We start from the raw sequence: 23732 nt of genomic DNA, 5'->3' as shown, positions 1-23732 counted from the left end.
AATGTTGAAGTTAAATGCTGTGAAAATTTAACTAAACTTGATATATGCCATCCCACTTTTAGTGTTAATATCAGCATCTTAGATAATAGCGCCATCTTTAATGATAAAGTGTGGTATTATGATTTTAAAAATGCCAGATATGATAGTATTGTTGAATATTTCAAAAATATCAACTGGGCAGATCTTTTCAACTGCCAATTGCTTGATGAATCAATTTGTAAATTTTATGAACTTATGTATGTCGCCATTGATATGTATGTTCCACTTAGATGTAAACGTTCCTCAACCTTCCCATCCTGGTTTAACAGCGAACTAATAGAGCTATTAAGACATAAAAAGATTGCTCATAAGCGGTATAAAAACACGCGAAGTATCGAAGATTACTTAGAATTCTCTAATTTACGCAAACAGTGTAAATACAAAATTTCTGAGGCGTATGATAGGTACCTATGTCATATTGAACGTGACCTATTAATTAATCCAAAAAATTTTTGGCAATTTATTCGAAATAAATCTTCTAAGGCATCCATTACACTTCCTATGACTTATAATGATACACTTTTGTCAGATTTACAACAGGTTGTTGATGCTTTTGCTGTTCATTTCTCACTCATATATAATAAAGCTAGTTGTCCCAATTCAAACTTTCATTCTGAAATTAAAATTAATACAAATTTTATTGACATCAGTGTGGAAGATGTTGATCGTTGTTTAAGTGCTCTTAATACAAACAAGGGGCCTGGTCCGGACGGAATACCTCCATTATTCTACAAAAAGACTCAATCAATTATAGCTTGGCCATTACAGTTACTGTTTAGCAAATCTTTAAATCAGGGTATTTTTCCTAGTAAATGGAAGCACACTTTTATCATACCTATTTTCAAATCAGGTGCTACCAGCAAAGTTGACAATTATCGTCCAATAACTATTCTATCTGCTGTAAGTAAAATATTTGAATCTTGCTTGATCACAAAACTAACACCTATCTTTAATTCTTTAATTATTCCTGAACAGCATGGTTTTTATAAACAACGTTCAACAGTTACTAACTTATTCAGCTACGTCAACCTCATTTTAACAGCGTTAGGTAGAGGTTCCGAGGTTCACTCAATATATATGGACTTTTCTAAAGCATTTGATAAAGTGAACCATTCCATCCTTATTCATAAATTGGAAGAGTATGGTGTATCAGGGTCCCTACTTACATGGTTTATCTCGTATATTTCCAATAGATCGCAACAGGTTAAGATAGCCAATTGTCTGTCACATATGGTGAATGCAACCTCGGGAGTTCCCCAAGGGTCAATTCTGGGGCCCCTATTATTTTTGATATTTGTTAATGACATAGGATACAAATTTGAAAGTCCTTATCGTCTATTCGCTGATGATTTAAAAATTTTTAGAATTATAAATTCTAGAAATGACGTTACAACTCTACAACGAGATCTTGGTCATCTGGAAGAGTGGTGTGTTTCTAACAATATGTTTCTAAATGAAGATAAATGTCACGCAATAAACTATAGTAGGAAGATTGTATCATGCAAGGTTAAATACATTTTAAATGGCCAAATACTTAACTTTGTTTTTGAAGTTAGAGACTTAGGTATCACTCTGGACTCGAAGTTGACATTTATACCACATTACGAAAAAATTGTGTGTAGAGCTAATAAAATCTTAGGGTGTGTAACAAGATACGGTAGTGAATTCAAAAATTTACAAACAATAAAAACTTTGTATGTTACACTAGTTAGATCGGTAACGGAGTATGGATGTATACTTTGGTCACCTCAATATAAAATCCATATCGACAGATTAGAGGCGATACAACGAAAATTTCTTAATTGTGTTAAGCATAAATTGCCTAACAATTTACAAATAGACTTCAATTACAATTTAAGTTTGAGCTATCTTGGAATGACAACATTACGTACTAGACGAAAATACTTTCAACTTTGCTTTGTTTTTAGAGTCATGAACAATCTTTTGGACTGTAACGAAATTCTGCATTCCCTATTTTTTTATGTTCCGCAGTTTGCTGTGAGGAGAAGTTCATTGTTTAGTATAGAAAGCTGTAGGAGAAACTATACTTTAAATTCTCCATTGAACACAGCACTCCGTACTTGCAATGAGTTCTCTGATTCATTGGATTTTTTTAATTGTCAATCTTATGCTGTTTTTAAAAATCGTGTCCATCATTTACTGTGTTCTTAAAGTTACTGTAAATGTAATCTGTATCATTATTATTGTAAATGGGATACTTACTTGCCCGTGAATATAGATTATTATTATTATTATTAAGAAGTATTACTGATGCTAATAATGGTTACATCAACCGCAAAAAATTATTTATTTAGGTCTTCTAAATCGGTTTTAAGAATCAAATTATTTTATTATCGACATTAGGTTTTGTGGTGTGCTAATATCTACATCAAAGAATGTTATATCCAGTTTTAGTTTTAGTTTTATTTCATGTACATCTTAAATTTTTAGTTATAAGTTATTTAATGAATTGCTTTCTTGTTTTATGTAAAAGGAGTTTCTTTTCCGTTAATAAACTATTAAACTATTTATTAAACTAAACTAAACTATAAATTTTTCTTGTCTTAGTTCGCCCGCCCCAAATCTTCTGCTACGTGACGTCGTGGTCGGCCAAGCGCCCGGGTGCCGGGAAATTCACCCCTGAAGACATCAACGCCAACCTGTGCACTCACATCATCTACGCCTTCGCCACCCTCAAAGACCACAAACTGGCGGAAACCAGCGACAAAGACCCGGATATGTACGACCGCGTGGTGGCTCTACGGGAAAAAAACCCCGACCTTAAAGTACTCCTAGCCATAGGAGGCTGGGCCTTCGGGTCCACCCCTTTCAAAGAGCTCACCAGTAACGTGTTCCGCATGAACCAGTTCGTCTACGACGCGATTGACTTCCTGAGGGAGTACCAATTCAACGGGCTGGACGTGGACTGGGAGTACCCTCGTGGCGCCGACGACAGAGCCGCCTACGTTAACCTACTCAAAGAACTGCGAGTGGCCTTCGAAGGCGAGGCCAAAACCAGCGGCCAGCCTAGATTGCTGCTCACAGCGGCGGTACCGGCGAGCTTCGAAGCCATAGCTGCCGGGTACGACGTGCCCGAGATCGCCAAGTACCTCGACTTTATCAACGTGATGACCTACGACTTCCACGGACAGTGGGAGAGGACGGTGGGGCACAACTCGCCGCTGTTCCCGCTTGAGAGCGCCACCAGCTACCAGAAGAAACTGACGGTGGTAAGTACGGTACGACTTTTGGATTTTTGTGATGACGGTACTGGGGTAGGATTACTCGGCGAGGGAGTGGGTCAAGCAAGGAGCGCCTAAGGAGAAACTGATGATTGGTATGCCTACGTATGGACGAAGCTTCGAATTGGTGAATACTACGCAGTTCGATATCGGGGCTCCGGCCAGTGGAGGTGGTACCCCTGGAAGGTACACGTCGGAGGCCGGGTTTATGAGCTTCTACGAGATCTGTGACTTCTTGCACGAAGACAACACGACTCTAGTGTGGGATAATGAGCAGCAGGTGCCTTTTGCCTATAGGGAGAACCAGTGGGTGGGCTTTGACGATGAGCGCAGTTTGAAAACTAAGGTGGGTACTTTTTGCAATTTAATGTTGAAATTGATGACGTGATCTCAAAATTTACTTCAACATTACATAGATAACTTTATTTTAACTTATGAAAAAATAAAATTCGCAAAATCAGAAATCTTTTGATATCACAGTTTTTCGTTTTTCATTTTTCTTCGATTTTACAATTTTTTGATTTCGCAGTTTTTCTTTTTTTAAATAAAGAAACGACAAATTGAAACAATAGAAAACGAATTGAATTCAAAACTTGGAAATCAAAAATTGAAAAAACGAAAAATTAAAAACTCTATTGTCTGTTTAAAAATTAAAAGACCACTCAACCGACGACATTATCTAGGGAGAAGAATTGAGGTTAGGGTGAATTTAGTTTTTATTCAAAAGGCGTTGTTGTCATGTATTTTACTTTGACATTTTTTTTGATGAAATTTCAAATTTGAAGTTTCTTGTACTACCAACCTGTTAGTGTAAAAATAAGCCCTAGAGAAGTTTTATTTGGTACCAACTTAATTCAACAGGTGGTGGTTTTTTAATTTTTGAGTAAATTGAAAAAAAGTAAAACTAATAAATCGGAAAACTGAAAACAAAAATTTTAAATGTTAATACTGAAAAAAAAAGGAAAATTTAAAATCAGGACTTTGAAAAACCAAACAATTGAAAAAATTAATGGAATAAAACACCGAAACAAAATTGCAATTTTTCGTTTGGGTGTTTTAGTTTCTTTATTTTTTTAATTTTTAGATTTTTCAAATTTTTGTTTTGCAATTTTTCGGTTTTCAAGTTTCTAATTTTTCATTTTTAGATTTTTTACTTTCAAAATTTTAAGGAATGGAAAATTAAAGAATCGAAAAATTGAAAAATAAAAAACTCAAAAATAAAAATTGTAAAATCAAAAATTTAAGAAACGAAAAATTAAGAATCGAAAAATTGAAAAACTCAAGAAAATTTAAATCCGAAAATTAAAAAATCGAAATTTTTTGAAAATAAAGCAAATTAAAAAGCTAAACAAAAATTTACAAACCGAAAATTTGAAGAAATGAAAAAATTGAAAAATTTCACATTGAAAAAAGGGAAAAATGATAAAATCAGGATATTGAAATACCGAAAAAATTGAGAAAATAAAAAAAATAAAAAAACCGAAACAAGAAATTGCAAAATAAAAATTTGAAGAAACGAAACCTTGAAATGAAAAACTGAAGAATCGAAAAATTGAAAAATCAGAAACTGAAAATTGTAAAATTGAAAATTCGAAAAAGTGAAAACCGAAAAATTTTTCGAAAACTTGAAAAATCCAAAAATTTCACATTCACATTGAAAAAAAGAAAAATTATAAAATCAGGACATTGAAATATTATAAAATTGAAAAAAATTAAGAAAATACAATATTGAAACGAGAAATTGCAAAACGAAAATTTGAAGTAATGAAAACTTGAACAATCGAAAAAATTGAAAAATTTAAAACTCGAGAAATTTTAAATTGAAGAAAAAACTAAAATTGAAGAAACAAAAATTATAAAATCATATGAAAAATCGAAAAATTGCAAAAATGAAGCAACTGAAAGACCGAAACTAAAAATTGTAAACCAAAAATTTGAAGAAATGAAAACTTGAGGAATCGAAAAATTGAAAAGTCGAATAAATGAAAAAGTTTTAAAATTTAAAATCTAAAAAATAAAAATTTTACATTGAAAAAAGGGAAAAATTATAAAATCAGGGCATTGAAATAACGTAAAATTGAAAAAATAAAGAAAATAAAAAACCGAAACGAGAAATTGGAAAACGAAAATTAAAGAATCGGAAAATCTACAAATTAAAGAAAAAATGAAATTGAAAAAACAAAAAAATTATAAAATCGGAACATTGATAAATCGAAAGATTTCAAAAATTAAGCAAATGAAAAATCGAAACAAACTGCAAACCGAAAATTTGAAGAAATAAATAACTGAAGCATCGAAAAACTGAAAAATCGAAAAACTAAGATAATAATACATAAATAAAAATACAACATTAGAAAACAAAAAATTGACTAATTTTAACAAAAAATCCAAAAGTTGAAAGATTTCACATCGAAAAAAGGGAAAAATTGTAAAAATCAGGACATTGAAATACCGTAAACTTGCAAAAATTAAAAAAAAAATTAAGAAACCGAAACCAGGAATTGGTAAACGAAAATTTGATTTTCGAAAGAAGAATAAAAAAATTGAAAAGCTCAAGAAAAGTAACATCAAAAAATTGCAAAATCTACAATGTAAAGAAAAAATAAAATTGAAAAATACAAAAATTGTAAAATCGGAAGATTGAAAAATCGAAATATTTTAGAAATAAAGCAAATGAAAAACCGAGATGAAAGATTAGAAACAGAAAATTTGAGGAAATGATAAATTGATGACTCGAAAATTGAAAAATCGGAAAACTGATTTTTTTCAAAAAAGTAGAAAATTTAAAAGTAAAAATCTGAAATTGAAAAATCGAAAAATTGAAAACGGAAAAAAGAAAAATTATAAAAATAGGACATTGAAATACCGTAAAACTGAAAATAAAGAAAATAAAAAACCGAAACGAGAAATTGGAAAACGAAAATTAAAGAATCAAAAAATTGCAAAATCTACAAATTAAAGAAAAAATAAGATTGAAAAAACAAAAAATTATAAAATCGGAACATTGAAAAATCGAAACATTTTAAAAATAAAGCAAATGAAAATCCGAAACGAACAATTGCAAACCGAAAATTTGAAGAAATGAAAAACTGAAGAATCGAAAAATTGAAAAATCGAAAAACTGAGATAACAATAAATAAATAAATATACAATATTAGAAAACAAAAAACTGAAAATTTTAAGAAATTTTAAGAAAAAATCCAAAAATTGAAAGATTTCACATCGAAAAAAAGGAAAAATTACGAAATCACGAAATCACGAAATTGAAATATCGTAAAACTAAAAAAACAAAGAAAATAAAAACCGAAACGAGAAATTGGAAAAAGAAAATTGAAGAAACGTAAACTAAAGAATCGAAAAATTGAAGAACTCAAGAAAATTTAAATCGAAAAATTGCTAAATCTTCAAAATGTAGAAAAAATAAACTTGAAAAACCAAAAAATTATAAAAACCGAACATTGAAAAATCGAAAGTTTTTAAAAATATTTAAAACAAATGAAAATTCGAAACGAACAATTGAAAACCGAAAATTTGAAGAAATAAATAATTGAAGAATCGAAAAATTGAAAAATCGAAAAACGAAGTTAATAATAAATAAAAATACAATATTAAAAAACAAAAAATTGATTAATTTTAACAAAAAATTCAAAAATTGAAAGATTTCACATCGAAAAAAAGGAAAAATTATAAAATCAGAACATTGAAATACCGTAAAACTGAAAAATAAAAAAATAAAAAACCGAAACGAGAAATTGGAAAACGAAAATTTAAGAATCGAAAAATTGAAAAACTAAAGAAAAATTAAATCGAAAAATTGCAAAATCTACAAATTAAAGAAAAAATAAAATTGAAAAAATAAAAAATTATAAAATCGGAACGTTGAAAAATCGAAACATTTTAAAAATAAATAAATAATAAATAATAAATAAATAGAGCTTTATTCCAACAGATAATTAGTTTTTAGTGGAAACAAATAACATAAACAAAAGTATTCAGAGAAAAAAATATCAAAAAACATCAAAAATAAAGCAAATGAAAATCCGAAACGAACAATTGCAAACCGAAAATTTGAAGAAATGAAAAACTGAAGAATCGAAAAATTGAAAAATCGAAAAACTGAGATAATAATAAATAAATAAAAATACAATATCAGAAAACAAAAAATTGACTAAATTTATGAAAAAAAACAAAAATTGAAAGATTTCACATCGAAAAAAAGGAAAAATTAAAAATCAGAACATTGAAATACCCTAAAATTGCAAAAATAAAGAAAATAAAAAACCGAAACGAGAAATTGGAAAGCGAAAATTTGAAGAAACCAAAATTAAAGAATCGAAAAATTGAAAATGTCAAGAAAATTTAAATCGAATAATTGCAAAATTTTCACATTGAAAAAATTTAAACTGAAAAAATATATTATAAAATTAAACAAATGAAAAACCGAAAATTTGAAGAAATGAAAAACTGAAGAATCGACAAATTGAAAAATCAGAAACAGAAAAATGTAAAATTAAAAAAACGAGAAATTAAAAATCTAAAATTGTTAAATCCAAAAATTGAAAAATTTCACATTCGCAAAACAAAGGAAAAATCGTAAATTTGAAATAACGTAAAATTGAAAAAATAGATAAAATAAAACACCTAAACGAGAAATTGCAAAAGGAAAATTTGAAGAAATAAAAAATTAAAGAATCGAAAAATTTTAAGTCGAAAAATAGCAAAATCTAAAAATTGAAAAAGAATTAAAATTGAAAAAAAAAACAAAAATTTTAGAAATCGCAAAAAGGAAAAGTCGAATAAATGAAAGTTTTAAAATCTTAAAACTGAAAAATAACAAAATATTTAAATCCTAATACTTCCAGTATTAGTATATTAAAAATCAAATCAAAAATTTTAAAATCCTAATACTCCAGTATTAGGATTTTAAAATTTTAGAGAGATATTTTAAGAATTATTATTATTACATATTTAAAATGAAAATTAGAAAATTTGCAAATGTAAAATTGAAAAAAACCAAAAATTGAAAAATCATGAATCCGTCTAATCTGGAATTGAAAAAAGAAAAAATTTTAAAATCTGAAAGTTGAAAAATTGAAAACAGAAAAACTGAAAAATCCAAAAGTTCAAAAATTTAACTTTGAAAAAAGAGAAATTATACATCAGAACATTGAAAACTGAAAAATTGAATAAATAAAGAAAATGAAAAACTGAAAGGAAAAATTGCAAATCGAAAATTTACAAAATTTAAGAATTGAAGAAACAAAAAAATTGAAAAATCACAAATCGAAATTTTGAAGAAGCGAAGATCTCGGGAAATATATAAAATAGAGCCATTGAAAGTTGTATTATTTTCAATATTATTATCTTTGTAACATATTTAAAATGAAAAAAAAAAATGCAAATCAAAAATTTAAAAAGCGAAAAACTGAAAAATCATGAAACTGAAAAATCTAAAATTGAAACAACGAATAATTAAATATATAAAAATTACAAATCGAAAATTGGACAACCCAAAAATTGAAAAATTTCACATTGAAAAGAAAGAAAAATTGAAAAAGTAAGGAAAATAGAAAACCGAAACGAAAAATTGTAAATCGAAAAATTGAAAAATCGAATAACTGAAAAATTAAAAATTAAAAACTCGTGAAATTACAAATCTAAAAATTGCAAAATTTAAAAATTAAAAGCTCCAAAAGTTGAAAAACTGGAAAATATTAAAATGAAAACTTTATAGAGTTGCATGGCGTAAAATTGAAAGAAACAAAAAAACATGAAAACTTAAAAAATTGAAATTGCTAACACAAAAAATTATAAAATCGGAACATTGAAAATCGAAAAATTACAAAACTAAAGGAAATAAAAAACCGAAACGAAAATTTGAAGAAACGAAAATTTCAGGAATTGACACAATGAAAAGCGAACTATTAAAAAATTAAAAAAAAAATAAGAATGATTATTATTACATATTTAAAATGAAAACTAGTAACATTGCAAATCTAAATGGAAAAAAATTTAATTAAAAAAAATCATGAACGATTTGGAACTGAAGAAAGGAAAAATTAATTTAGAAATGTAAAATTTGAAAAATTGAATATAGAAAAACCGAAGAATCCAAATATTGAAAAATTTCTTATTAAACAAAGAGAACTTATAAAATCAGATCACTGAAGAACTGTAAACCAGAATAAATAAAAAAAAGTAAAAAGCCGAAACGAAAAATTGCAAATCGAAAAATTACAAAACTAAAGGAAATAAAAAACCGAAACGAAAATTTGAGAAACGAAAATTTCAGGAATTGACACAATTAAAAGCGAATTATTAAAAAGTTTTAAAAAATAAGAATTATTATTATTATTACATATTTAAAATGAAAACTAGAAACATTGCAAATCTAAATGGAAAAAAATATAATTAAAAAAAATCATGAACGATTTAGAACTAAAGAAAGGAAAAATTAATTTAGAAACGTAAAATTTGAAAAATTGAATATAGAAAAACTGAGGAATCCAAATATTGAAAAAATTCTTATTAAACAAAGAGAACTTATAAAATCAGATCACTGAAGAACTAAAAACCAGAATAAATAAAAAAAAAATAAAAAGCCGAAACGAAAAATTGCAAATCGAAAAATTACAAAATTTAAAATGTGAAGAAAAAATCACAAATTGAAAAACTGAAGAAAAAAACTGAAAAAATTAGAATTGAAAAAAATATATAAAATCTAAATATTGAAAAATATATTAACTGAAAAAATAAAGAAAATAAAAAACCGAAACGAAAAATCGGAACCTAAAAATTTGAAAAAAGGAAAAACTAAAGAATCGAAAAATTGAAAAATGAAAAACTCGAAAAAATGTAAATCGAAAAATAAGATGAAAATTTGAGGAATTGAAAAATTGAGAAGTCAAATAAATGAAAAAGTTTTAAAATCTCCTAAATATCTTAGGCATTAAAACGAAAAACTGCAAATCGAAAATTTGAAAAAATGAAAAATTTGAGAATCGAAAAACCGAAAACTTAAAAATTGGAATTTTAAATCGAAAAATTACAAAATCTAAGAATTAAAGAAACAAAAAATGAAAAATTTTGAAAACATTTTTGATACTATTGTATATTTGCAGATGGCGTGGCTCAAAGAAGAGGGCTTCGGCGGCATCATGATCTGGTCGGTCGACATGGACGACTTCCGCGGCTCCTGCGGCAGCGGCAAGTACCCCCTCATCAACGCCATGCGGCAAGAAATCGACGGCTACAAAGTCAAACTCGAATTTGACGGCCCCTACGAAACGTCAATTTCTTCCGGCCAGTACACAACAAAAGACCGTAAGTCCACCACCCCTTCCTTTCAAACCCTAACTCCACCACTTGCAGCCAACGAGGTGACCTGCGACGAGGAGGAAGGCCACATCAGCTACCACCCCGACAAGGCCGACTGCAGGATGTACTACATGTGCGAAGGGGAGCGAAAGCACCACATGCCCTGTCCGTCCAACCTCGTCTTCAACCCCGATCAAAACGTATGTGATTGGCCCGAGAACGTGGAGGGTTGCATGCAGCACACAGCGGCGCCCCCCACTAGACGATAATGTAACTAAATTTTGTAAATAATTTGGAGAGTTAGGTTGTTTAAGTTTTGAAATTAACGTTTGATTTTAATTAAGTGATGTTACTGCCATCGACTGAAAGGATTCTTTGATTGTGGAACTGCCATAAGAAAAGACAGTTTTATGCACTTTAATGGGATCATTTTTAAATCGTTTTATCATTATTTAACTCTATTTTATATATTTATAAATTATGCATGTAGAGTAGGACGAATATTTTTATATGGTATACATTTGTATATTTCGTAGGTTAGCGTGTAAAATAAGTAACTGTAAATATACACAAACAAAGAAAGTTGTGTTTTATTTGGACGCTTGTCCGGCTGGACTTTCAGAGTAAATTTTCTCCCAGAAAAGTACCCTTTCGGGGATGCAGCTGGAGTTAAAAGACAACTCTTGACCTATGTCGAGAAAGTCAAAATTGTCTCCCGTTACCGGTTTCCACTCCACTTTCAACAAACCGTCGTTTTTTTCGGGAGTCGGATTTCCAAATTTTGCAAAATTGGTCCATAGTTTGACAAATCTGCGAATTGACACATCTTCGGTAGTACCTGGTTGTATCTCAGGAGTGGCGAAAGTCTTAAACAAGTATCCGACGTCGTCGCAGTGGCACGCCCCTACAAAACCAAAGGTAGTACCCATTAGACACACCTCCACCTTACCAGGAGCTTCAATCTTCAGGTACTTCTTCAAAAAATTGAGACTGGTCTCCACCGACATCTGATACAAGTAAATCGGGGTACTCAATACCGCCAAATGACTCCTCACCGTGACGTAAATCCCATGCACAAACTGACTATCTGAAAACAACTAAAACCAAAACCTGAACACTCGAGTACCGCAGTACTAACATCATACTTTTTGCTGAGAAACTTGTCCGAATAGTCTTCCCCCTCAAAGTAGAAGTTCTTAATTTTGTCTACAAGAGTGCGCGTTTTGGGGGTTCCAACTTCACAATGGTAGAACCAAGGTATCACGTCTTCTATGGGCAACATGTCTTGGTTCGGGTCCCTATGGAACTCAAAAATCATCCCTTCGCTTGACGTGTACCCAATTATCAGTGGTACTGGGTGGAAATTACCCGACCGCATCACTTCCATGGGTTCTTTGTCCAGAAAAGGCTCCTTCGAGTTTGTTTCAACGACCAAACCAAAGGGTCTGCGAATACTCGGGATACCCTCCTGGAACAACCACTTAAGAGAAAATCCGGTGAAGATCTCGACGTACATCGCCTATTGCTTTCTGGATTTCGTAAATTTCGTCTACCGACTTTTGCATTAGAGTGTTGTAAATGGTTGTTTCGTCGGACCCAACGAGGTCCATGGCTTTGGCCAGAAGAGCGGTACCTTTGGTGCCGTCGACCCATGGGTTAAGCACGCACCCACTATGGGCTATACCCTTGTGAAACAAACCCTTTCCCATGGGAGACAACATCAACAGATGGACTGAGGCACCACCTGCGCTTTCACCAAAGATTGTGACATTATTTGGATCCCCACCAAACTTATCAATGTTCTTCTGGACCCATTTCAAGGCCATTACTTGGTCTTTCAAGCCGGCGTTCCCAGGTATGTCCAAAGAGGGGTCGTCAAAACTTACAAAACCTATAAAAATCAACACTCTTAATAAAGCCAAACACCATCATGACGTACCAAGTAGTCCAAGTCGATAGTTGATCGTGACTAGAACCACGTCTTCAGTGATAAGAAACTCAGGACCGTACAAGTCTTCATTGCCAGACCCGAACACAAATCCTCCTCCGTGGATCCAAAACAGGACCGGACTTAGTTCTTTTCCGTCTTGGGGGAGCTGAGTTAGGTAGTACTAGCACAAGTGCGACAAAGGTACTTACTTTTTTCGTGTAGACGTTCAAAACTAGGCAGTTTTCGCTCCCGGAAACTTCCTTTTTGAGGGGGTCTTCGGCGTAGCAAACGTCTCCTTGTTTGGTGGCATCTAAAACTCCTGTCCATTTTTCAGGAGGGACTGGGGCCTGGAAATACATTGTCACCCGACTGGGGTTACCTTAACACCCACCTACCTTGAATCTGAGTTCCCCTAGGGGCGGCTTCGCGTATGGTATCCCTTGGAACTTGAGGAACGAGCCGCCATGGCGGTCTGTTGAGGTGGAACCTTGGAGGGTTCCTTGGTCTATTGTTACCTCGGGTTTGGACATTTTACACTGTTTGTTTTATTGTGCGACAAATGCAGTTGTTACCAGTTTACCAGGTTCATTAAAGTGTACCGGTTGATGGTTCTACTGATAAAATGTTGCGGAGGTTGTTTATAGCGACCACTCGAATGGCATGCGCCACATTATTTTTAGATAGTTTTGTTTGGCGGGTTCACCTTGAATGAGTAATAAACGCGATAGCTGTGTGTATCTGGCGATATTGTCGAGATTTATAAGTTGGTAATATATCTTTAATGACAAGCACTTTTATTAACATCGGTTAAATTTAGCGACACTGGTTTCGAATCTGTTTGTAGAAATCTCAGCGCAAATCCCGGTACTTTAAAAATTACAAAAATTGTTTCCCGCTGAATTTTACAGTTCTTCAATTTTTCTTTCTTTTAAGTTTTCGGTATGCAATTTTCAAATTTTTAAGTTTATATTTTTCAGTTTACAATTTTCCAACTTTCCAATTTTTCAGTTTTTGGGTTTGGCAATTTTTCGATTTGAAATTCTTGAGTTATCGATTTTCAATTTTTCAGTTTTTCGGTTTGCAATTTTTCGTTTCGGAATTTTGTTCTCTTTTCTTTAGATTATTCGGTTTTTTATTGTCTCGATTTAATAATATTTTCTTCAAAAATTCAAAATACCATAATCCTCAAAACCTCAAACGCCATTATCCTGAAATCCTCAAAACATCGTTATCCTCAAATCCTCACAATGTCAGGCGCCATTATCCTAAAACCCCCAAAACACCGTAATCCTCAAATCCTCAAAACATCGTAATCCTCAAATTCTCAAAACATCGTTATCCTCAAAACCTTATAACTCCATAACCCTCAAATCCTCAAAACACCGTAACACACAAATCCTCAGAACACAATAATCCTCAAATCATCAAAATATCGTAAACCTTAAATCACCATAATCCTCAAATTCTCAAAACTTCATTATTCTTAAATCCACAAAATATCGTAATCCTCAAATTCTCAAAACATCGTTATCCTCAAAACCTTATAACTCCATAACCCTCAAATCCTCAAAACACCGTAACACACAAATCCTCAGAACATAATAATCCTCAAATCCCCAAAATATCGTAAACCTTAAATCACCATAATCCTCAAATCCTCAAAGCTTCATTATCTTTAAATCTACAAAACATCGTAATCCTCAAATCCTGAAAACATTGTTATCCTCAAATCCGCAAAACATCATAATCCCCACTTTCTCAGAACACTATAATACTCAAATCTTCAAAACTTCATAATACTCAAATCCTCAAAACACCGTAACCCCCGAATCCCCAGAACGCAATAATCCTCAAATCCTCAAATCACCATAATCCTCAAATCCTCAAAACTTCATGACTCTTAAATCTACAAAACATCGTAATCCTCAAATCCTCAAAACATCGTTATCCTCAAATCTTTAGAACACCATAATCCTCAAATAATGAAAACATCAGAATCCTCAAATCCCCAAAATATCAGAATACTCAATTCCACAGAACATCCCTTGTCTTGTTTTTGAAGTAATTTAAAAGGATCTCCGGGTGAAAGGAAGGAAAGGACGAAGGACGAAAAGGACGAAGGACGAATAGGATGAAGGATGCAAAGGACGAAGGACAAAAAGGACGAAGGGCAGAAAGGACGAAGGACGAAAAGGACGAAGTACGAAAAGGACGAAGGACGAAAAGGACGAAGGACGAAAAGGACGAAAGACGAAAAGGACGAACGACAAAAGGACGAAGGCTGAAAAGGACGACAGACTAAAAGGACGAAGGATGAAAAGGACAATAAAGGACGAAAATGGACGAAAATGAATAAAAAGGGACGAAAAAGGACGATAAATGACGAAAAAGGACGAAGAAGGACGAAAAAGGACGAAACAGGATAATAAAAAACGACGGAAATGGACAAAAAAGGATGAAACGGACAAAAAAGGATGAAAAGGACAATGAAGAACGAAAAAGGACGAAACGTGAAGAAAAAGACGAACAAGGACGAAAAAGGACTAAAAGGACATGAAGGACGAAAAAGGACGGAAAAGGACGGAAAATGACGAAAAGGATGAAGAAGGACGAAAAAAGACGACAAGGATGAAAAAGGAGGAAAAAGAACGAAGAAAGACGAAAAGGACGAATACTGACGAAAAAGGACGAAAAGACGAAAAAGGACGAAACAGAAGGATAAGAACGAAAAAGGACGAAACAGGACAATAAAGACGAAAAAAGACGAACCGAGAGGAAAATGACGAAAAGGGACAAAAAAGGACGACAAGGACGAAAAAGAACCAAATGGACGAAAAGAACGAAAAGGGACCAAAAGGACGAAAACGGACTAAAAGTAAGTAAGTAAGTAAGTAAGTAAGTAAGTAAGTAGTTTATTTACGGAATAGAACTTTCCATTAGTACAAATAAAATAATACAATAAATAATAAGATATTACCAGCGTACAAAAATATTAAGAAATATAAAACAGTATACAACACTCCAGATGGGTACACAAAAACACTTAAGACAAATATAAAACAACCATTACAAATGACTTATCTTATGACTTAATTACTAGTTCGAATTAATTATGAGTCTTCTTGCTTGGAACTTAAAGGAAGCGTATGACTTACCAGAAAAAAAATCTAATTTGTCACCATACTTATTACATGCATGGCATATTGCGTTTAACGGGCAGTTAAGTGCATAGTTGGTTTTGGCGGATGCAATCTTAAATACAGGCATATTCCTAGTAGGATATTGAGGGACATACAGCTGAATGTTGCCTAATATGTCCTGTGAATCAATCAAATTGTTGAATAACTTGTACATAAAGCATAGAGCAAAAAATTCTCTCCTTCTCTTTAGCAAAGAGAAGCCGAGGTAGTCCCTGCATAGGGCAATATCTTGGCGTACAAATGAAGGTAGTCTACTTTTTATGAAGTTAATAAATTTAATTTGCACAGATTCGATTCTCCCCTCATGTGTGCGATAATATGGAGACCATATTAAGCAACCGTATTCGAGAATAGATCTTACATTAGACACATATAAGGTCGAGAGCGTTGCGATATTCCGAAAGCCTCTGCAATGTCTTTTAACTGCACCCAGTGATCGATTTGCTTTGTTAACAATGAAGTCATAGTGCGATCTAAACGAAAGTTTGTTATCAAGTAGAATACCTAGGTCTTTAACCACCGGCTTCAAAGCCAAATTTATGTTATTGAGCATATATTTAGGAATTGATGAAGAGAGTTTCCTACTAAAATTTATTGCAAAGCATTTGTCTGAGTTTAGTGACATGGTATTAAGCGTGCACCATTTATGTAATGCATCGATGTCAGATTGTAGCGCTTGGACGTCGCGATCTGAATGTATAACATTATATATTTTCAGGTCATCGGCGAACAATCGGAAGTTACATCTAAAATTGTAGCCGATATCGTTAATAAAGACCGAGAAAAGGATGGGGCCAATTACTGAGCCCTGAGGCACTCCGGACGGCACTGTTTGCACGCGCGAATAACAACTCCCAATTTTGACCTGCTGGGTTCTTTCGCTCAAGTAACTCTTAAACCATTCAAGTAAATTTCCGGCAATATCATAAGCTTGTAACTTTTGAATAAGGATATAGTGATTCACCTTGTCGAATGCTTTGCTAAAATCTGTATATATCGCATGTACCTCAGATCCTTTGCCTATCGCGTTGATGATAAAATTGACATAGCCGATTAAGTTAGTAATTGTAGATCGACGTTGAAAAAACCCGTGTTGTTCTTCCACTAAAACATTTCTCAAAAGGGGAGTAACCTTCGAACAAACAACTCTCTCGAATACCTTGCTAACAGAAGAGAGAATCGAAATAGGGCGGTAATTGACAATTTCTGTTATTGATCCAGATTTGAAAATCGGGACTAAATAGGCATGCGTCCATGCTGCCGGGAAAATGCCTGAACTTAATGACATATTGAATAAAACATGCAATGGTAGTACTAGACTGTCCTTACAATTTTTGAGTAAAACAGGTGGTACGCCGTCAGGACCGCAGCCTTTGCTGACATCTAGATTTCGCAAGGCAAGATCTATTTCGCAAGCGTGTATAGTGATAATACTAAGATCTACAGAAATGTCCGACTTTAAGTGAGATTTTACAAATTTGGAGTCGTCATACACCGAGTAAAAGTAGTCCATAAAGGCATTGCTAATATCAGTTTCACTAGTTAAAATGGACTCTCTATATTTCATCTGTGGAGGTAAAGATGTTCGCGTTTTAGTTCTGATAAATCTCCAGAATTTCTTTGGGTGCCTTTTTAAAATGACGAAAAAGAACGAAATGGACGAAGGAGGACGACAAAGGACGAAATAAGAGGATAAGAACAAAAAAGGACGAAACAGGACAATAAAGGACGGAATTGTAAAGTAAAAAGGAGATTTCCGTAAATAAATACTAAATACTAAAAGGACGAACCGAGAGGAAAACGACGGAAAGGGACGAGAAAGGAAGAAACAGGACGAAAAAGGACGGAAAGGACGAATAAGACCGAAAAAAGGACGAAACAAGAGGAAAAGGACGAAAAAGGACGAACAACGACTAAAAGGACATGAAGGACGAAAAAGGACGGAAAAGGACGACAAGGACGACAAGGACGAAAAAGGACGAGAAATGAAAAAAAAAAGACGAAGATTATGGAAAATACAAAAAAGAACGAAAAAAGGACGAAAGGGACGAAAAAAAACGAAAAAGGACGAAAAGGACAATAAATGCCGCAAAGCATGAAAAAGGACGAGAAAGGAGAAAACAGGACGAAAAAGGACGAAACGGGAAGGAAAGGACGAAAAAGGATGAGGAAGACAATAAAGGACGGAAAAAGACGAAAAGGACAAGAAAGGACAAAGAAGGACGAAAAAGGACGAAAAAAAAACGAAAAGAACGAAACGGACAATAAAGGACGAAAAAAGACGGAAAAGGACGGAAAATGACGAAAAGGATGAACAAGGACGAAAAGACGACAAGGACGAAAAAGGACAAAAAAGGACGAAGAAGGACGAAAAGGACGAATACTGACGAAAAAGGACTAAAAGGGACAAAAAAGGACGAAAAGCACATGAAGGCCGAAAAAGGACGAGAAGGACGAAAAAGGACCAAAAGGACGAAAAAGGATCAAAAGGACGAAAATAGACCAAAGTGACGAGAAAAGACAAATGGACGAAAAAGTACCATAAGGACGAAAAAGGACCAAAGTGACGAAAAAGGACGAAACGGACGAAAAAGAACCATAAGGACGAAAAGGACGAAAAAGGACCAGAAGGACGAAAACGGACCAAAATGACGAAAAAGGACACGAAAAAGACGAAAGAGGACGAAATGGACGAACGAGGACCAAAAGGACCAATAAGGATGAAAAAGGACGAAAAGGACAAAAAAGGATCAAAAGGACGAAAAAAGACCAAAGTGACGAAAAAGGACGAAAAGGACGAAAAAGGACCAAACGGACGAAAAGGGATAAAATAGACGCAAAAGGACCAAATGGACGAAAAAGGACTAAAATGACGGAAAAGGACGAAAAGGACGAAAAAGGACGAAAAGGACGAAAAAGGACCAAAAAAATGAAAAGGGATAAAATAGACGCAAAAGGACCAAATGGACGAAAAAGGACTAAAATGACGGAAAAGGACGAAAAGAACGAAAAAGGACCAAAAGCTCGAAAAGGACGAAAAAGAACCAAAAGAACGAAAAAGGACGAAAAAGGACCAAAAGGATGACAAAGGACCAAAATGACGAAAAATGACGAAAAGGATGAAAAAGGACGAAATAAACGAAGAGGGACCAAAAGGACCAATAAGGATGAAGAAGGACGAAAAGGACGAAAAAGGACTAAAAGGACTAAAAAGGACGAAAAGACGAAAAGGACGAAAAGGACGAAAAAGGACGATAAAGGACGAAATGGACGAAAAAGGACCAAATGGACGAGAAGGAGGAAGAAGGGCGAAAAGGACGAAAAAGTACGAAAAGGACGAAAAAGGACGACAAGGACGAAAAGGACAATACGTGTTACCATTGTTTTTGACTAGGAGTATAATTTAAAAGGAGTCGCCAAATATAAATATGTGTTTACAACAAAAACACGTTTTATGAAATTCTAAAAGTGGTTATCTTTTTGTGCAACGAACTTTTATGATGATACACTATTTCCAGAAAACCAGTTTTTGGATAAACACAAATTTTAAAAATTAATGTCTTGCAAAATGGGGCACACTAAACTAAATTAAAATATGACCTAATTATAAATCAGTTGGTTTTTACGACCCAGTAACACAACGTAACATTTGTTGCAATTTTAGGGACATGATATATATACTTATTGTTCATCAGCATGCTAATTTTATTTTGTCTTGCTATATCTACATTTATCGTCACAATAGCGACCTCCTTTTTATTCTTTTTCCATTGTTGATAATCTCGTTGAGAACAAACAACTTCATTACAAATTCCTTTACCAGCGCAACGTGTTTACAAGACATCGTTAAGAACACTGAAGAAATAACACTAAAACTGAATACAGTATGTACAGTCCAAATACAATAAATAAACCAAAAATCGCTTTTCAGATGATCGTGACGATATTTATCGTCATAATTATATCAGCAACATTTTTGTTCACGATTTTCCGTGACAAAAAATGTCTTCCAGGACCGTGGAATTTGCCCATTGTAGGTTACCTACACAAACTGGATCCAGCAGCACCATACTTAACTTTCACAAAACTAGGACAAGAATATGGACCTGTTTACAGTGTCAAACTTGGTTCTGTTAACGCCGTCGTTATAACTGACGCTAAAATACTAAAAAAGGTGTTAGCGAAGGATGAAACACTTCAAAGACCGCAGCTCTATCTTTTAGATTGTGTATTTAATCGGAAAGGTACTAGATTCCGGATAAACTATATAGAAAACTTTACAGTCATTGTAGGGATTTTAATGTTGCCTGTCGACGTATGGAAAGATCAACATAAGTTTTTGATACATTTTTTGAGAATAATAGGGGCTAGTAAAGTTTCCCCAAATAAGAAAACTTTTGAGGCGTTAATAAGAAAATATTTGGAAGAATTTGTACAAGTAAGTGAGTTAAACAGAACCACGATTCTTTGATAAATTTCCTTCCACTGTTCAGCTTATTAGAAGTCAAGATCATTGTGCAGCGATGGATCCTACAAAATATATAGCCCATTGTGTTAATAATATCGCTGGCATGATGCTTCTGGGCAAATCATATTCCTGGGACGACAAGACGGTTACCGACTTAACACAGAATCTTGATGAGGTAGTTAAACACGTGGCATTTGGAGGTCCATTGAACTTCATGCCACTTCTACGGTATGTGAATGGTTTAGAGCCAAAACACGAAAATTTTAAATGTGAATTTTCCAGTTTCATACCAACGTTCAAAAAATCACTAGCTTCGTTAAAAAAATCCCTTCATGTCGTTCGTGATATTCAAAAGAAACTTATAAAAGAATGCCAAGAATCCACGTCTAGTAGCAAAATAGAAGTTCCGTCAAATCTCATTCAGGCATTTCTTCTTCAGATGTCTAAGGGCAGCCCTGAGCACATTTACAACCATGACCAACTACGCTGCCTTTTATTCGACCTTTATGTTGCCATCACTGAAACTGTCAAAACCTGCTTTCGTTGGATTTTGTTATATTTGGCCCAGTACGAAGAAGTACAAAATAAAGTACGACAAGAACTACTAGAGGTAGAAACGGATGACTTTGCAGACTTACACTACACCAAAGCGACTCTCGCTGAAGTGGCCAGAATCAGAACTGTAGTACCAATTGGAGTACCACAGTTGGTTTCCGAAAATATTTGCGTCGAAGGATTTGCCATTCCAAAGGACGCAGTGATAATGCCGATGTTATGGGCGATTCACATGGATCCGAAAGTTTACGAAGAACCGGAAGAATTCCGTCCTGAAAGATTTCTAAACAACGACGGAAAATTTTTCAGACCGGAATCGTACCTTCCTTTTCAGACCGGTAAGACGAAAAACGCGTAAAACGAGAAGTGTAGAAATTTGTTTAAGGTAAAAGAATGTGTATTGCTGAAGACATGACGCAGATGATGGTGTCGATGTTTGTTGGTGTTGTGTTGAAGAATTTTAAACTTGCACCTAGTGACTCTTCCCCGATAGATTTCACTGGCATTTGTAATTCTACTCTGTCTCCTAAACCCCAAAAAATTGTGTTTAAACCGATATAAGGTAGCAAATAGGGTTTTCGTGTGTTAGAGATTTTACCAATAGTTTTATGGTGTACCAAGGTGGATTTGTTTATTAAATGGAGTGGTGACACTAATCAATAGTGCCAAAATAGCTAATTTATTTTGTCCTGCAAGAGTTTAACAGCCTGAATTTTATTTATATTTAGTTTATCATGTTTACGGATTTTTCCACAAACAGAGATTATTTGCAGACATTATTAGTAACGAATGTGAACATAGTGCTTATTAATATCGGACGAGTTAAAGTGCATTATTCGGTTCAAATACAATAATTATTATAAATGAAAAAATCTGTTCAGATGGCCACAATTGTATTCGTCTTAATAATAATAATAATACTGCGACTTTATCAGTGCTGACTGCATGTTATTAACAACCAATTTCGAAAAAACTCGGCCATTTTCGGAAAAATATCCACTTTCCTTCGTGTTCACAGCACTTTTGCTAATATTTATTAACAATAAATTAGAAATTTGCGAACACGTGCTACTTTTAACCCAACACGGAGCCTGCAAAATTTATTTTTCATATTTTGGCCATGAAAATGCACATTTTCGGGGATAATTTAACATTGTTTAAACAAATTGATTTGTTTTTAATAATTTCGGGATTGTAGGAAAACGAGTTTCGGTTTAATTATCGTATATTGATGCTCATCATATTTAAACATTATAAATGATATTAATTATGTTTAAAATTTATATATTTATATTGTGAAAATATATAGCTTTGATCAACCAATTTCAATCGTTTCGAAAATCTTCCCACAATTTAAACATTGTCGAGTAAACGAATCACCGAACTCAATAAATTAAAACTGAAATCGTACTTACCCTGTTTTCGGTTCTATTCGGAAAACTACCCATTTTCGTTCGTTTCTATCAAAAAATCGACAAATTGAAAGAGCGCAAAAATCAAAATTTTTAAAATCGAAAAATTGAAAGAGTGAAAAATCTAAAACCGTGAAGTCGAAAAATGGAAAGATCGTGAGATTGGGAAATCGAAAAATCGAAAGTCTAAAATTTAAAAATTCAAAAAACAGAAATAGCAAGTCCTAAAAAACAAAAAAAAAATATTGAAAAATTGAGAAATCGAAAAATCAAAAAATCGAAAAATCCCACAGGTGAAACATCGAAGATTTAAGAAATCGAAAAATTTTAAATCAGGAAATTGAAAAGTCGAAAAAACGTAAAATCGAAAGTTTAAAAAATGAGATTGTTGAAAAATCTAGCACCTGAAAAACCGAAAATTTGAAAAATTGAATAATTGAAGAATTAAGAAATCGACAATCCGAAGCAACAAAAAGTCGAAAAACTGACAAATTGAAAAATTGAAATACGAGTATGTATCAGGAAATCAAAATAGTCTAAACGAAGAATTAAAAATTGAAAAATCCGTATATCGAATAATCGAAAATTTTAAAAATGGTCAAATTGATCAATAAAAAAGTTAAAACGAAATCTCGATAAATCGGAAAATCAAAAAATGGAAAAATCGAGAAATTGAAATATCAAAAAATCGAGAAATTGAAAAAGCATTTTATTTGCCAAAAGTGGTCTTATCTTAGCAAAATCTGCCCCCAACTTCCCGTCCTCTATTCCCTCACAGGACATATCATTCGCCAAAATCAGTCTTATCTTGGCAAGTACGGGCCCCGCCCACCCACCTGTTTTGCCAAAATCAATTGATTGCAAATCGAGAAATAAAAAAAACGACGTTTAAAAAATCGAAAAATTAAAATATAGAGGAACAAAAAACTTAAAAAATTGAGAAATTGAAACATCAAAAAATTGAAAAATCCCACAAGAGAACATCGAAAAATTGAGAAATTGAAAAATTTTAAAACGAGAAATCGAGGTTGAAAAATTGAAAAATCGAAAGTTTAAAAAATCAAATTGTTGAAAAATCAAACATGTGAAAAGTCGAAAATTGGAAAAATTGAAAAATTGAAGAACTAAAAAATCGAGAGTCCGAAATACTCCAAACGAAGAATGAAAAATTGAAAATTTTAAAAATGGGGAAATTGATCAATAAAAAAATTGAAACATCGATATCTCGATAATTCGGGAAATCAAAAAATGGAAAAATCGAGAAATTATAAAATCGAAAAAATTAAAAATTCTAAAGGTCGAAAAATTGAAAAACTGGAAAATCTAAAACCATGAAGTTGAAAATTGGAAAGATCGAGAAATTGAGAAATCTAAAAACTGAAAGTATTAAATTTCAAAATTCGAAAAACTGAAAACAGAAATAGTAAGTACTAACCCCCCTCACCCGCCCTTTATTTTCTTAGGGAATGTCATTCACCAAAATCAGTCTTATCTTAACAAGTACTAGCCCCGCCTACACGCCCTTAATTTTCTTAGAGGTTATATCATTTGCCAAATCTGTCTTATCTT

At 32.9% G+C, this 23732-nt stretch overlaps 3 protein-coding genes across 4 annotated transcripts in view; 2 read left to right on the top strand and 1 right to left on the bottom strand.

Moving 5' to 3' along the window:
* Window positions 1-10957, top strand: part of LOC135132375 (probable chitinase 10) — a 73537-nt gene extending 62580 nt beyond the window's left edge. The window contains exons 7-10 of the mRNA XM_064060450.1: window positions 2608-3269; window positions 3319-3627; window positions 10403-10604; window positions 10653-10957. Of these exons, the coding sequence (XP_063916520.1) occupies window positions 2608-3269; window positions 3319-3627; window positions 10403-10604; window positions 10653-10867 (1388 nt within the window). The 3' untranslated portion in view covers window positions 10868-10957. The remainder of the gene's footprint in view (window positions 1-2607; window positions 3270-3318; window positions 3628-10402; window positions 10605-10652) is intronic.
* Window positions 10958-11045: 88 nt separating this feature from the next.
* On the bottom strand, window positions 11046-13236 carry LOC135132378 (juvenile hormone esterase-like). 2 transcript variants are annotated; one of them, XM_064060453.1, is made up of 7 exons: window positions 12924-13236; window positions 12738-12875; window positions 12538-12694; window positions 12113-12489; window positions 11737-12066; window positions 11548-11695; window positions 11046-11502 (listed from the first exon to the last, which is right to left on the bottom strand). In XM_064060453.1, the coding sequence occupies exons 1-7, from the start codon at window positions 13056-13058 to the stop codon at window positions 11189-11191; spliced, it is 1599 nt and encodes a 532-aa protein (XP_063916523.1). In that variant the 5' UTR covers window positions 13059-13236; the 3' UTR covers window positions 11046-11188. The 2 variants fall into 2 exon arrangements, with proteins under 2 accessions (XP_063916523.1, XP_063916524.1); XM_064060454.1 differs by having other exon boundaries at window positions 12538-12684; window positions 12924-13015.
* A 6251-nt stretch (window positions 13237-19487) lies between these two features.
* On the top strand, window positions 19488-21422 carry LOC135132381 (cytochrome P450 306a1-like). Its single transcript, XM_064060456.1, has 6 exons — window positions 19488-19612; window positions 19660-19972; window positions 20021-20166; window positions 20222-20424; window positions 20479-21089; window positions 21137-21422. The coding sequence occupies exons 2-6, from the start codon at window positions 19660-19662 to the stop codon at window positions 21310-21312; spliced, it is 1449 nt and encodes a 482-aa protein (XP_063916526.1). The 5' UTR covers window positions 19488-19612; the 3' UTR covers window positions 21313-21422.
* The last annotated feature ends 2310 nt before the right edge of the window (window positions 21423-23732 follow it).

This window comes from Zophobas morio, unplaced genomic scaffold (assembly GCF_036711695.1).
Source record: "Zophobas morio isolate AGI-343-1 ecotype UQ-CSIRO unplaced genomic scaffold, CSIRO_AGI_Zmor_V1 ptg000021l, whole genome shotgun sequence".
Taxonomy (NCBI): Eukaryota; Metazoa; Arthropoda; class Insecta; order Coleoptera; family Tenebrionidae; genus Zophobas; species Zophobas morio.
This window is presented reverse-complemented; position numbering and strand designations above follow the sequence as displayed.

Bases quoted from the DNA above. Each gene is read 5' to 3' on its own strand.
- LOC135132378 (XM_064060453.1), bottom strand. From the start codon at position 13,058: ATGTCCAAACCCGAGGTAACAATAGACCAAGGAACCCTCCAAGGTTCC. The intron at 12,876-12,923 runs GTAGGTGGGTGT...ATGTATTTCCAG, and splicing joins TAGGGGAACTCAGATTCAAG to GCCCCAGTCCCTCCTGAAAA. The intron at 11,696-11,736 runs GTTAGTACTGCG...TTTTGGTTTTAG, and splicing joins TTCTCAGCAAAAAGTATGAT to TTGTTTTCAGATAGTCAGTT.
- LOC135132381 (XM_064060456.1), top strand. From the start codon at position 19,660: ATGATCGTGACGATATTTATCGTCATAATTATATCAGCAACATTTTTG. The intron at 19,973-20,020 runs GTACTAGATTCC...CAGTCATTGTAG, and splicing joins TTGTGTATTTAATCGGAAAG to GGATTTTAATGTTGCCTGTC. The intron at 21,090-21,136 runs GTAAGACGAAAA...AATTTGTTTAAG, and splicing joins GTACCTTCCTTTTCAGACCG to GTAAAAGAATGTGTATTGCT.